General features: G+C 42.8%; 1 protein-coding gene across 2 annotated transcripts in view; it reads right to left on the reverse strand.

Annotated features, from left to right (window-relative positions):
* KNTC1 (kinetochore associated 1) overlaps nt 1-14,368 on the reverse strand; it is a 1,031,844-nt gene that overhangs the window by 829,728 nt on the left and 187,748 nt on the right. The window contains exons 14-20 of one of the 2 annotated variants that reach the window (XM_085636469.1): nt 9,758-9,801; nt 9,567-9,632; nt 9,382-9,457; nt 8,068-8,193; nt 7,722-7,811; nt 5,930-5,995; nt 563-624 (exon numbers count right to left, since the gene is read on the reverse strand). In XM_085636469.1, the coding sequence (XP_085492595.1) occupies nt 563-624; nt 5,930-5,995; nt 7,722-7,811; nt 8,068-8,193; nt 9,382-9,457; nt 9,567-9,632; nt 9,758-9,801 (530 nt within the window). Of the gene's footprint in view, nt 1-562; nt 625-5,929; nt 5,996-7,721; nt 7,812-8,064; nt 8,194-9,381; nt 9,458-9,566; nt 9,633-9,757; nt 9,802-14,368 lie in introns of both variants that reach the window. The other variant, XM_085636468.1, reaches the window with a different exon arrangement.

The following is a 14,368-nucleotide window of genomic DNA, read 5'->3' on the forward strand; positions in this document are numbered from 1 at the left end:
CTGAATATGATCATCAGAAATGCCACTGTACAAGGCATTACATAATCTAACAGAGATAATCGGGGACCCCGGAGTAACCGAATACAGCACTGAAGTAGGGAAAGAAACCATAGAACATTATTGAGAAAGAGGTTTGTGGTCCAACAATAAAGGGTTGTTTTTTACCTGAGTGGGTTTTACGCATCTTTCCACAAACTACCACTCAGTGAAGGTTTTCGAACCAGAAAAAAACTGGATCTTCCATTTAATTCGATATTTGCGCTTTAAAAATATTTTAACATGACAAACTGAAACCAATATGTTGAGTATTTCACAAGTCTTTTCTTGAGGAACAAAAATTCATCCGCTGGCCTAAGCCAGTTTGATGCACCATGGGTTTGGAGACTTAAACAAAAAGCTCCAACAAATACATTTTTTTGCTTTTTACGTTGTCGAAGATCCAGCAAAAAATTAGATATCCAATTGTAACCACAAATGGGGAAAAACTAGATGGAAATCCACCAGTTACATTACAAACCTCGGTAAAATATGCATTTTGATGCCAAGAGAGTAAGATACAAACCTGAATTTGTCCGGACCAAATGCTCCATAAAAGGTAGTTAGTCGTGTTTGAGCCCTTAACACCTGTATAATCAGAAAGAAAAAATATTGAGTTTCTAGCTACAGAGTACAATCTAATCGCCAATCATAAAGCAGAATAAAGAAACTGCATAGGTTTCTGACACGTTCCCCAAAAATGTCTCACTCTTCAAAGAATTCAAAAAGCAGGATCATAGTGAGAAGGAGGAGCTGAGAATGGAAGCTTACGCAACTATGAGTATAGAGGACTACACATTAAAAAACAACAAACTGCTGCCAAATTCATCCACTTTACCAAATAGTAAGATCTCCAAGAGACTTTGCTCCATTTCTCAGAACAACAAACAGTTTTTATTCCAAAAGAAAGTTATTTTTTTTTATTTTCATTCATATTACCCTGTAAACTCTAAACATTTTAAAACTTCTCTTGCTCTAAAGTGATAGTTGTGGTGATCTGAACATGCAGTGATCGCTCCAAGCACCAGAACACCATCTCAGAGTGGTGTCTTAGCACTGCTTAATCAGATGATTTAAAACCTTGTTTATGATGGAAAACTTCCACTATGGTCCCCGCCTACCTACAGGATGACCAAAAATATGCTATCAAGTTTAGGTTCTTTACATGACAAAGATATTCTTTCCCTCCAGGGATCTCTAGCTAATTTGCATCATTTGGTACTTTAAGGTTTGTGTTATTTTTTCTGCAAAATATTGTGTAATGAAACAAATTCATGCACCTATATAAAAAGATAAGTTCCCATCTGGGTCTAGCAAGCATTATACAAAACCTCAAAAATAAATATATGGTTACTGACAGGTTTTTAAAATATAATTAGGCAGCTGAAAACAAGGTATTGTACGTAGTGAAATGCACACCCATTCCCAAAAAAGTCAACCCCTCCAACACTAGGACAAATTGTACAGTAACCCTGTCCACAATCCATAGACAGTGACTAGAGATTGATTATCAGTATCTGGTAGTCTTTTTAATAATAATTAAAAGACACATAGCAGTTAAAGAAAGATTACTTATCTTAAATCCAAAAGGCACTCCTAGATCTAGCTAGGTCCTTGGATATTTAGGTAAGGTATGACAATTTCCATTTTATGTGTAATGTGAGTTCCTTTGCCGGAGCTATAAGGCTATGCATTGGAGGAAATTGGAGGAAGGATGGATAATAAAGAGGCAGGGTACAAATCACACATGTAGAAGCAGTGAATTAAAAAGGCTTTAAAGCTAATGAAATAATAAGTTGGAAAATTAGAACATGTTGCCTGAGTTGCATTGGTCTTCCCTCTAGAATAAGAAAAAACTATTTTTTGAAAATCAGCTTCTTCAAACTAAACACATCAACAGATTCAATCCAGCCATCAGGTGATGTTGAGAGCATCAGATATATGTTTCACAATGGAAGAGGAAATTAGCACACTCAAATCTTTGAAAACTATAGAATATTTGTTTTTCAATCCATGATCTCCCTTGATGGCGAACAAGAGAGGAAAAATGACATTTTCTTTCTGGTTATCTCCTTTGTTGCCTTGGCTTTGCTTTCTAGGAAAATGTAGGTCTACTTGTGGTCTTAGTGGTTGATTAACTCCTTAGGGGGTTGCTGCTGCCTACTAAGAAAGGCTGTTTTCTTTAGGAATGGCTAAAGAAAAACTCTCCGCCTTTATGCTGGTGAGGAGCGGATCTAGCAAAAGAGAAGAAAGCAGCACCTTCAAACACCAGGCCCTAAAGGAGGATTATGTTTAATTCCACAATCACTGGTACTTTCCCACAATGAGAAAGATTCAAGGCAGCATGCTATGCATCAATGTCCACATCACAACAGTTTGAAAGTGTATGACCATGGCTCACTAGGCCTTTCGCGCACAGCAATAGCTGCAGATGAGAGTAATAGCAATTGGAACAAACTGTCCTGTTCATGTATCTGTCATATTAACATGGTGAGAGGAAACAAATGATACTGGGCCAGATGTAGGTAATCTAAATTTTGCGAGTCCTTAATAGCAATTTTTACTGAATCTCTATTAAGGACTCGCAAAATTGAATGTAGGTAGGAGCCGCAAAAATATTTGCGATTCCTTATTATTCCTTAATTGCGAATCGCAAATTGAGATTCGCAATCAAGGAATCCCATCCCATTCATTCCTATGGGCCAAGAGACCCATAGGAATGAATAGGATTTGCGCCCGCAATTTGCGAGTCACCAAGAGGCACTCGCAAATTGCAGGCGCAATTTCAAGGGTGCAAGGGTTCCAAAAGGACACCATGTTGCACCCCTGAAATGTGATGTGTGCACATGTGGCATACATACATGCCCCTAAGGGCATGTATGTGTGCCACATGGCACTTTCTAAAAAGCCAAAAAGTGCTTTTTGAAATTAAATCGCAAATTACCACCAACTTGAAGTTGGTGGTATTTTGCGATTCCTTAAGGCAAAATCGCAATTTGTGATGCCTACCAGCGTAGCATTTAGGGAATCGCAAATTGTGATTCTCTAAATGCTTGCGCAAAATACGGAATCGCAATTTTGCGATTCCTTATTTTACGAGTAGGTTTAAACTTACCTACATTGCTCACAGCCTGATAGCAATCGCAAACACTGAAATTCTGCGAATTTCAGCGTTTGAGATCCCCATTTGGCTTCCTACATCTGGCCACCTGTGACTTAGCTGCGAACCTTTGCTGTGCCATCTCTTTACATCTGTTTGCAGCTGGGTTGCTGTCAATATCTATCAAGCAGAATTTCCCCAAATGTCAAAGTTGCGAATTAGCTCCACCCACAAGAGCGACCAGGGCCTACATTCAGGTCGTCTAAAATAACACACCACCAGCTGGAGTCCTATTGCTGGAAGTGTAAACAGAAGCCACTATTATACGATCTAGGAGCATTTGAAAAATATATTATCACTGGGAGAAAAAGGTGAATGGCAAAGTCATAAATAGACTTCATTTAAACAAACAGATGTGTTCAGTTTTCAACAAGGTGGAGCTACATTGAGAGCATTGGTTAAGTTTAAGCTGCTTACCCCAATTTACTGGCCATAAGACACCATGTCATACTGAAACGAGGGCAGAAAATAAGTGTTTATGGGCAGTAAAGTCTTAAATGCCAGTAGGGTAAAACCAGCACCTGAAGGATAGATAGCTTTGAAGCTGGCAAAATACCGAAATGGAAGATGGTTAATTGCCAGTTTTATCCACACGATTTTAGGCATTTACCTTGAGGTGCATTTGTTTGAAACTTGAATTTGAAAAACATTTAAAGGAATAAGTTTCAAATTCAAACATTTTCTACCCTTTAGATGACAATGACGTGACGCCCAAATTCACTAGGAAAAAAGATAGAATGCAATTATATGCCCAGCTGACGTAACGACAAAGGCAAGACAACATATGGCCATAGTTAAATTTATGGCCATAATGAAACTGCAATGAACACAGTAAAAAGTGGAAGAAATGCAGTTTTTAAAATCTTTATTTCTTTGTTTTACCTTTTTAGATGTAGCACAATTTCCCTGTGAATTAAACACTTGCCAATGCTGTGATTTTTACATCACAAATTTGAATCTAAGCAAGGTCAAATCAGCTTACCATAATTCACAGGTGCTTGAATGGAGTTTCAGTAAATTAACACTAGGACTGTCATGTTCAGTGCTTCAAAACAGCAAAAGACAGCACAACTGATATTAAGTTCTCTATGAAAAATAACTCACTTTTGTATATTTTTAATAAATAAGTGCACTGTAGCTAAGGTACAGAAATTGAAACAAAATTTTTCCCAATCAACTCATACTTAACACATTTAGAATTAAAGGTTTCAAACGACTCACCTAGATTTGGCCCATGTGTTTGGAAGCACAGACATGGGGCTGAAAGACACGTATTGGTGTGAGACTGAAAGGCTCCTTTGCAAAGCTCTATATGACTCCACTTCAGTGCAGCAACAGACATTGGATGGAGGCAGCGCTACCTACCAGGGCAGGAGAACTATTGCAAAGTTTCTGGACTGTCTGTACTGACCTAGCAGCAGCCTTGGGAGTTACTAGAGCTGCTGGGGTTCATTAGATTTCAAAAGGGAAGGGGTGTAAAGAGAGGGGCTCTGGGAATGTACTGATGATGCACATTTGAGAGGGACTGTGGAAGGTGGGCAAACCTACTACTTTTTTATTTTTTTTTAAACAAAATAAATAATTTCAACGTAGAGATAAAATAAAGGAAAAAACAACATGTGCAAATCCCCGCTTCAACAATACTTACTCCGTTGGCTAATAGGCTGGAGTACATGTTGGGAAGCAGAAGTGCACTTTGAAATCTTACTGTCTTCACATGCGATACACAAACACATAAAAAAATAAACACCAAATAGTGCTTGACAGTCCAAGTTTGTTTGCATAGGAGAAAGCCAAGATTAGAACTCGTCTACTGGTTTTCAAGTGAATAACTTAGGGCCTCATTACAATGGTGGAGGGACCGCCACCGACATGCTTGGGAAGCGTGGCAGTCGGGAAGACCAACCGCCACGGTCCAGACAGGCGATCAAATCCGACCGCCCGTCGGACTAACTGCTAATCCCTGCATTATGGCAGTGCCTACAGGCACTGCTGTAGGGATTATGATATCCCTTTCCTCCGGTCGTTCTGCAGCTGTCAACCCGCCGCAAAACGGCTGGCGGAAACGGATTTGGGGGCTCGAAGTGGCCCCCCTCAATCCCTGGGGCAGGGACATGTACCCTGGGGGGCTTCTCTGGTGCCCCCCTACATATCCCTGCACCGTTTGGCAGGCACCGCATGGTGCCTGCCACGTAGTGCAGAGATAGGTCTACACCCTATTTTTTGTATTGCGATGGGGGCTGCTGACCGTATCCCCGCCACAATACCAAATATAGGTAATGCGACCGCCACGGTGGCGGTTGCATAATAATTTGGATGGTGGGTAGGCCACCACATAGAAAGCCGGTCCCAAATCCGATACGATGGCATCGTAACGACCCCCTTAGCGACCAGACATCCCCTACTTTGCGAGACACAGTGCCCATATATTGCAAATGTAGTGGAGGCATCAAGCCCCCATTCTATCAAGACAGAGCTGGCTGTTAAAAGGTGGCAAGCTAACAGGCGACCTAGCAAACAAAGTACCAACACTACAGAGTATGCTGTTGAGAGATCTAGGTTGACCAGACTAATGTCTGGTAAATTTAAGAGAAATCTATTACCTTCGGAAGAGTTAATCCCTAGTTTGCATTTTCTACATGTTGATGGTTAAAGAGTCCATTCTTTAAAATAATATATTCAGCAGTACAGTCAAGATTCAAAGTTGGGACCAATTTTATTCGTGAGCATCACCTCTGTTATGCAGACAGGAATTTCTTCAGGCGACGTAGTTACAGATCGGTCCTCTTTTTTCTGAATCTGCATTGAACATTTAAGGAGAAAAAAAATAATAAAGACGTGAACACAAAACCACTCTGTCTTTTAGTATTTTGTTTAGTAATTAACTATTTATTTTATTACTGTAGGTGAACAAGGAGATCTGTAGAGTAAAACTCCAAAATGAATCATTTCTAGAGTTTCCTTGCTGAAAAAATGAATGAAATAAGTAATGGTGTTCAGGCTGCTTCTATGCACTCTCACATTTAGGAAACAAGGGAACTGTGCTGAGCACATCATTTTGTTAAATAGGAAATATTGGGTTGGAGACAGAGGCCCTGATCCCAGTTACTAACTAGGCTAGGCGAGCCAAACAATGGTCCATAAGGGCCAAGTCTTGGCCAGATTTTTACTATGTGAATGACTACTATGGTATGTAAATATATCTTATGTGGACAGCCTGAAAATATGACATGGATCTCTCCCTCATGGACACTGAGACCACATTCCCATTTATTTTTTGACAGACAAATTCTGGATGCTAGATCAATAATGACAAGTAGGTGCCACAAATGTGATATCATCAGCCAGTCTGCATATTAAAGGGTTGTGTAGTATGCTTGTGTATGTGTGTTTAAAATAGTGGTGGCTACAGTGCTCTGGCAAACAATAATACTAAGACATTCTAAGGGTCACCATTACTGCTAGCAGGTGTAATGCACACTAGATGGCAGTGCAGGACCAGATATATGAGGGTAGAAGACATGTTTAAGGTTTATGGGTGTCAGAGCCAAAGAGGGTCAAGTTATTAGGGTCCAGAAGTTCCAAATTTGAGAAGTAAAACAATCTTGTTTTAAAAGCGAACCGGTCATTTCAGAAAGGAATACCAATGATTTTCTGGTGGCCCAATGGGACAGCCCATAGTGTGTTTAAAGTAGACTTTAAATTGACACTGTAAATAAGAACATAGAATAAAGGTTGGTATTGCCCTATCTTTGTTTAACCTCCCACATCCATCAGACCGCACCTAAAACAGCACCTGTTCAATATAGCATATTAAACTGTTGTTGTGCACTGCTCCTGCTGCAGAGGAGGAAGTGTGCACTGACTTGTAGAAGCTTAAGGAGTTACTGGAGCTGTCCAGGGACAAGACTAGTGCCTGCTGGGGTTAATTAGATTTCAAGAGTGGGGGTGTGAAGAGAGAAGCTCTGGGAATGTACGGATTTTTGCACCGGAGAGACTGTAGAAGGTGGGAGAACCTAGTACCTTTCGCTTTCAGAACAATAATCCGGTCATCTGGCTCTGGCCTCATCACATTTCTAGCTACAAAGTGTGTGCAGAGGAATACATTAAAGGATAACAAACAATTGTTAAGGTCGATGTAGAGCCAATGGTGAACTGTAAAGCGATAAACCTATCCTCAACTTAGAAGCAAGATTTAATTAATAAAATAATTATATTTAAGAAGGGGGCTTGGTGTAATACAAACAATAGGCTGGGTAAAGTTCCATAATAAGAAGGAACAGACTAATAAATATTGAATGGATTGTGCTAATTTCTTGGGAAATTATTCTGTGAAAGCTTTAGGAGCGCAGATTTTCAATTTACGGCTAACATAACTGCAATACACACGCACAGGACTGCCATTAGTCTAGTTCTAGCTAAGAACACCCTCAGAACATTCCACAAAATGAGAACACAAAAAGCAGTACTCGATGCGGAAAGGTATGAGTGTCTCTCAAAATGTAGTGGAAAAATAAGTACATACTCTGGCTTTTGCATAACTTAGCATTTCCTGAGTAGTTTCATACGTTGGCCAGGGAGCATTGATGCAGTATTCCACAACAAAATGGTCATCCTAATGGGAAAAAGAAATATTTTGACAAGAATCAATGAGATTAGCCACTTCCAATTTTTCAATTTCCTGCAACCTCAGCAAAAGGCAATAATAGGCACTTACGTCTATTCATTTTATTTGTATGTATTAAAATGTATTATATACATGAAAAATGTATTTCTTATCACACAGCTAGAGAATATGCAAAATACATTCAATAAATAATTTAATTAACTATAGGTGCTATGTCATCCTCACAAATCACGTATATTACCACCTTTATTTTCAACAAATTTCCTTTTGCTTCATTGACGAGCTCTTGCCAGACGGCTTGACCATAACTGCCTACAGAAGCAGACGCCAGGCTCTCCAACACAACATTTAACTTCACTTTATAAACGAGCTGTGATAAAAATGTGAAAAAAGAGAATTATACTGCTGTATCAGCAAAGAAAAAGTGCATGAATTAGAAATATTCTGCTGTTAAAAGGCCAGTACATCGTTATTCCTCCCCTTCTAACTAAGGTGCCCAGAAAAAAAAAATCCATGTGCGTCCCAGTATCCCAGTAACCTTAGCTCACTTATCACCAAGACTCCAACTTAAAGAGCAGAAAGTTCTGCATAGTAGAACAGTCTAACAGTAGTTCCCACAGATGCTCAATTTTACCCACAATTCACAAACAAGTGAAAATGCGCCCGTAAATCCATGGTTTAGACAAAAAATATCATGTGAGAAGTCTACTGAACTGAAATTCATCCTGTACATGCATGTCTTTAAATAGAATATAATACCTCAAAGTGGAAAACTGGATACAAATTGTTGGTATGAGTAAGTGTGAGTTAGTGTCATGTGCTATACTGTAAGGAGAAGCACTACTGAAGGTGACTAAATGTATGAAGGAGTTTAACTTCGTACCAAGCCTATCACCAAATTGTAGCCAGCAGCACTGAGTACCAAGCCAATGACTAACGTGTAGGCAATCACCCGACCAACTAAATAGGCACTGACATTATAACCAGTGTGGTGAAAGTATGTAAGAATGGGGAAGTAGACATATCTGAGACATAACAACAGCACCCATGTTATGAGTGCAAACCTGGCTATTTTGCCAGACACAGAGTGTCAGTTTGATACGTTTAGCTTGAAGTACCCTTTCAACAGAAATCATGCTTTTCATGAACTATCTGGATATTAAAGTAGACCTGCAATGCCTTTCCACTCCCATATAATCCTTTAGTCAACAATCTCCTCTAGTTATGGCTGTGGGGTGGGTGGCTGAGATATTGATTTGTATTACCAGCTTGCAGCAACAAATGAACACAATGTATCAGTGCTAAAGGTCCGAGGATGAAAATATATTTTACAACAAAGTAAATATACACATATTTGCAAAACCAAATTTGATCCCGGCAAACTCCAATCGAAAAGAGTATTCAGCAATGAAAGGTATTGGGGAAGGAGGAGAAAGATTGAGAAAGAGGGAGAAAGAGTGTGTGTTTGTGTCCAAATTAAACAAGTAATGAGAGACCAACTCATCACAGATAATACATGACATTAAATCTGTGAACATAGACAAGGACCATTACTCACTTCAACATCCAGGCCAAACTGAATTGCAAAATTTTCTGCTTCATCAAACTTGTGCTTATGCAGCAAACGACTTAACCTTGAGGAAATTAGGGGAAAGGGTGCAGGTGCACCAGGTGGTTATTCACTCACATATTCTTGGATTTAGAATTCTAACAATTCTCTTCATGATCTTTTCAATTAAGTACCTGTTTTCCGGAAGCGCTTCTGTCAAACACCTCATCACAAGGGTGGAAACGATATGTTCAGTTGAACTACAAGTAATTAAGGAGGTAAATCAAAGATAGAAATCTTAGTCGGACTAAAATACCATAACACTAACATCGATTAATTTTAGAGTCCAAGAAGAGCTAAAATGCAAAATGTTGGATTTACATACCTCTCTTGATTCTTACAGATTCCTTCCAAGAGGTATATTGTGTCCTGGAAAGACGACAGCAAAAGAGATGGATGACCACAACTTTGAATACACAGCTACCATTGACCATTTTATCTAACTTTTTCAAAGTATTTTCAGGTTTTTTCTGGCACTAGTCTGACCCAATAAATAGAAATGTAACTAATCCAAAAAACTATTCACACCTAAATGTATCATCAGATGCAAGAACAAATCTTCATCAAACCTCAAACTAAAACGTAAAAGAAGCAGTTCTCCTATGTTGTTGGTCAGGCCCAGTACCCATTTAATTCCATCAATCTGCAAACCAATAAATAAACCAAAATACGGTCCCCATCAATTCTTTGCAGTTAGTAGTATTACAAATACTTTCAGGAATAGGAGGTTATGCAAAGGGTAAGTAAAGGTTTAGTAAAGGAATAGCCACAAGGTGACACTCTTGAGAAGAAAGAAACGATTTGGGTCCCGCAGACTGTTAGAAAAGTCCCCTTTTTCTGTTTTAATTCTCCTGCACAATTCAATGAAAGTTTTAGTTGATGGGAAAAATGGAACAAAGAATGCCTAATGCATTTTCCCAAACTATTTATTCCACATCCCCAATCGTACATTTAACGTCAACTTCCCTGTACTTCTCAGACTGATCCTATCGTACGAGTTACTTACCTTCGGTAGCGATGTATCTGGTAGAGACGATTCTAGCCACAGATTCCTTCACGTAGAATTATCCCCAGGCGTGAGACTCGATCCGGAAACCTTTTTTGCTACAGCATCCCTGCGCACCGGGGGTAGGGCGACATCACGCGACTCCGCCCAGGCGTCATCCACGTATGTGACGTCAGCGAGGTCACATAAGTCCCGCCCCGGCGTGCCTACGTCAGTTTTCTTCGGAGAACTTTTCCGCACCACAACGCGGAACCACCAGATAAAAAATTGTGGAAGCATGGGAATAGTGTGTGAAGAGCAGAAAAATTTGAAAGAAACTGGGATTAACAACACCACCAGAGTAGTGCCAACACCGCAGAACCCAAGGGCAGGAAAAGAAGAACAAGCTGAAACCTGCGCAGTCACCCTGCCAGCACAGACAACCTCCCATCCCTGTACCCCGGAGGCAAGGAAATGCGTAAAGGTCATGGCACTCGTAGTAAACCCACCCCCCCCCCCCATCCTGAGCATGGAATGGGACCAGTCCCAAGACAGACAGGGACAACAAACCTCCAAGTCACCCCAACCTAGAGGGCAACCACCCACAAGGGACAAGGGCAAAACAAGGCCAGATGACCCATAATCAGAGGATAGCAATGGAAAGAAGGGAGGGGAGGGCGGACAGGGATAGAAAGCTAACCCCATCCCCAAACATGGAGTAGCCAGAGCAGCAGGGCACCGGAGCACTGGAACCCCATCCTCCAAAGGACCAAAGGAGGAATGAACCGCCCCCAGACGGAGCCACCCGTCAAGAACAAGGAAATTAAATGAAAAATTATATTTGTATAGCGCGTAACTACCCGGAGGCCTCGCAGCGCTTTGACTGATTACTGAGGCGGGCTACAGGGTGGATTAACACGCTTTTGCGAACAGATGAGTTTTCAAAGCTTTTCTGAATGCCATCCGGTTATTATTCTCTCTAAGAGCTAGAGGGAGGGAATTCCAAAGCCTCGCGGCGGTGTGGGAGAAAGAACGGCCGCCCCATCGGGCTTTGTTGATTTTAGTTGTGGTTGCTAGATGCAGTGAACCGGAGCGGAGGACTCTGGACGGGGCGTAGGGCACGACTAAGGGGAACAGGATGGAAGGGCCTGTTCGGTGAAAGGATTTGTGCACAATGCACATGGCCTTAAACTGTGCTCTAGCAGTCATTGGGAGCCAGTGTAGTTCTTTTAGGGCTTTCTTGGCTGACTGGGATGTCGAACAGTAATCGGGCGGCACAGTTTTGCGTGACTTGGAGCCTGTTGGTCACTGTTGCCGGGGCTCCTAGGTATAAAGCATTTCCATAATCCAGGCGGGAGAGTATCAGGGCCTGAACCATGATTCTCCTTGCCTGTTAAGGAAGCAGAGGGAGCACTTTGCGGAGCATTTTCATTAGCCCGACACACGTGGAGGCCGTTTTGGTGGCCTGGACTGAAAAGTCTAGCGCTTTATCGAGCCAAATTCCAAGGCTCTTTATCTGAGGTTTGGGGGGGGGGGGGGGGGGGGGGGGGAGGAGCGCCGAGACATGTGGGCCAGAGTGGTCGTTGGAGAGTTGCCCAGTAGCATAATCTCCGTCTTCTCCCCATTGAGTTTGAGACAGGAGGATTGCATCCACTTAGCGACAGCCTCTAGACAGGGGCCCAAGGTGTTGGACGACCCCTCAGTGTGGTCCAGGGAGACCACCAGTTGGGTGTCGTCCGCGTAGGTGACAATACGCACACCGAAGGGCTGGACTATCTCTGCTAGAGGTCGCATGTAGGCATTAAAAAGTGTGGGGCTTAGGGAGGAGCCCTGGGGAACCCCACAGCTAAGTGGTTGCTTGGAGGAGACTACCTCGCCCTCGAACACCTGGAAGAATCGCTCATCCAGGAAGGAGGTCAGCCATTCCAGGGCCGTGCCCGACACGCCCATGCCTTTCAGACGATGTAATAGTGTGGCATGGTTAACCGTGTTGAACGCGGCACTGAGGTCGAGTAGTATGATGGCTGCTTTTCCTCCCCGGTCCAGCACAGCTCTAGTTTCTTCCGTCACTGCTAAGAGGGCAGTTTCGGTTCCGTGCTGAGGGCGGAACCCCGTCTGGGAGGCCCATAGCAGATTATTAGATTCTAAATAATCTACTAGGATTTTATTGATGTGCCTCTCAAGCAGTTTGCTCATCCAGGGAAGTAGGGAAATAGGGCGAAAGTTGGCCAAGTTGTTCTGGTCTAAGGTGGGCTTTTTTAGGAGGGCTTTAACCATCGCACATTTCCATGGAGCTGGGATGGAGTTAGAGGTGATGGAGGCATTAAGGACATCCAGGATGACCGGGCGAGTGGCATCAATGACCAATAAGAGTCTGCGGAGGTGCTGGGTCATTGGGAGATCCCGAGGAGACTTTAGGGATCATTCTGTCTAATGTGATGGAATCTAGGAGAGGGAATTTGTCCAGCGAGCAGGGGACAGGGAGGTCAGAATCTGTTGTGGTAGTAGACTCCGTGTCACCACTATCAGTGGTGAATGGGGAATAAATGACCTGGATCTTCTGGGAGAAGAAAGTGGCTAGGTTGTTACAACGGGTTTGCGCGATGTCAGATGACAGACGCTCAGGGGGGGGGGGGGGGGGGGGGGAGGAGGGGGGAGGAGGGGGATAGAGATTTGGCTATTTTAAAATTTTCTTTAGGGGAATTTACAGCTAGGTTAATTTTGGATTCATAGAATTGGGCTTGTACAGATTTTATTTCATTTTTGTAGAGCTTTATTGCGGCTCTGTACTCAGCTTTCTTCGGTTGTGAGTGTTCTTGTCTCCAGGCTCTCTCTAGTTTGCGGCAGGATTGTTTCATAGTTCTAAGGGCGGGGGAGTACCAGGGGGCGACTTTGGATCTCTTTATCGAGTGCAGGGATTCCTTCGGGAGGACTTGGTCAAGGGTACTAGAAATCCAGTTGTCAAAATTGACAGTGGCTGTGTTGGGGTTAGTCACCTTCGGGGGTGGGTGTTCGGTGAGAGCCAGTTTCCACTTGGGGAGCGGGAGCGAGACCCATTTTCTTCCCCAGTGTTTATTGTGATTTTGTAGAGTGGGGGGTGCATGTGGACCATGTAAAGGGTACTAAGAAGTGATCGGTCCAGGGCAGTGGTATGGGTACCTCAACAGTTAGGCTATCTAGATTACTATAGATGTGATCTAGGAGATGCCCCTTGGTGTGCGTCGATTGAAAACCTTTCTGGAGCAGGTCGATGGCCTGGAGGTTCGATCAAAAACTGTTGGCTGCTGAATCAAGCGGATCGTCTAGATGCAGATTCAGGTCGCCCAGCAGGGTGAAATTTGCCGAGGTGAGCACTAGGTTGGCACTATGTCCGTCATATTAGTGACAAAGTCGCTAAGGGTACCAGGTGGTCGATAAACTAAAATACCAGAGAATGTGATGGTGGGGGAACATTCGAGAGTAAAGTGTAGGTTCTCACAGGCTGGCGTAGTGGAGGGAGTGATGCGGCATCTATAGTCGTCTCTATAAATGATGGCCAACCCTCCGCCTCTGCCTGTCTTGCGGTCCAGTCGCTTAAGAGTGTAGCCTTGGGGGGTGGCCCATACTGTTGCAGGATCGGTTTCTAGCTGGAGCCATGTCTCTGTTAGAAAGAGGGCTTCAGGATTGAGCTCCTCTATCAGCATGGCCAGTTCAGTGTAGTGCTTCGGCAAAGATCGGCAATTGAGGAGGAACATCCTCCACTTGTGCATGGAGGGATGTTTCCCTGTCTTTAGGGTGGACATACCCCAATCACATGTTTTACAACGGGCCTTCGTATTTATAGGGAGGACCGAATGTAAGCATAGTGGGTTGGTGGTAGGTCGTAGTGCGTGCAGGGAGGAAGCGCTGTATGAGAGGAGGTTTCCTACCATAGTGCCGGCTGGGACTGGGAGCTGGAAGTGTCTGGACGCA

Source organism: Triturus cristatus, chromosome 11 (assembly GCF_964204655.1).
Source record: "Triturus cristatus chromosome 11, aTriCri1.1, whole genome shotgun sequence".
Classification (NCBI taxonomy): domain Eukaryota; kingdom Metazoa; phylum Chordata; class Amphibia; order Caudata; family Salamandridae; genus Triturus; species Triturus cristatus.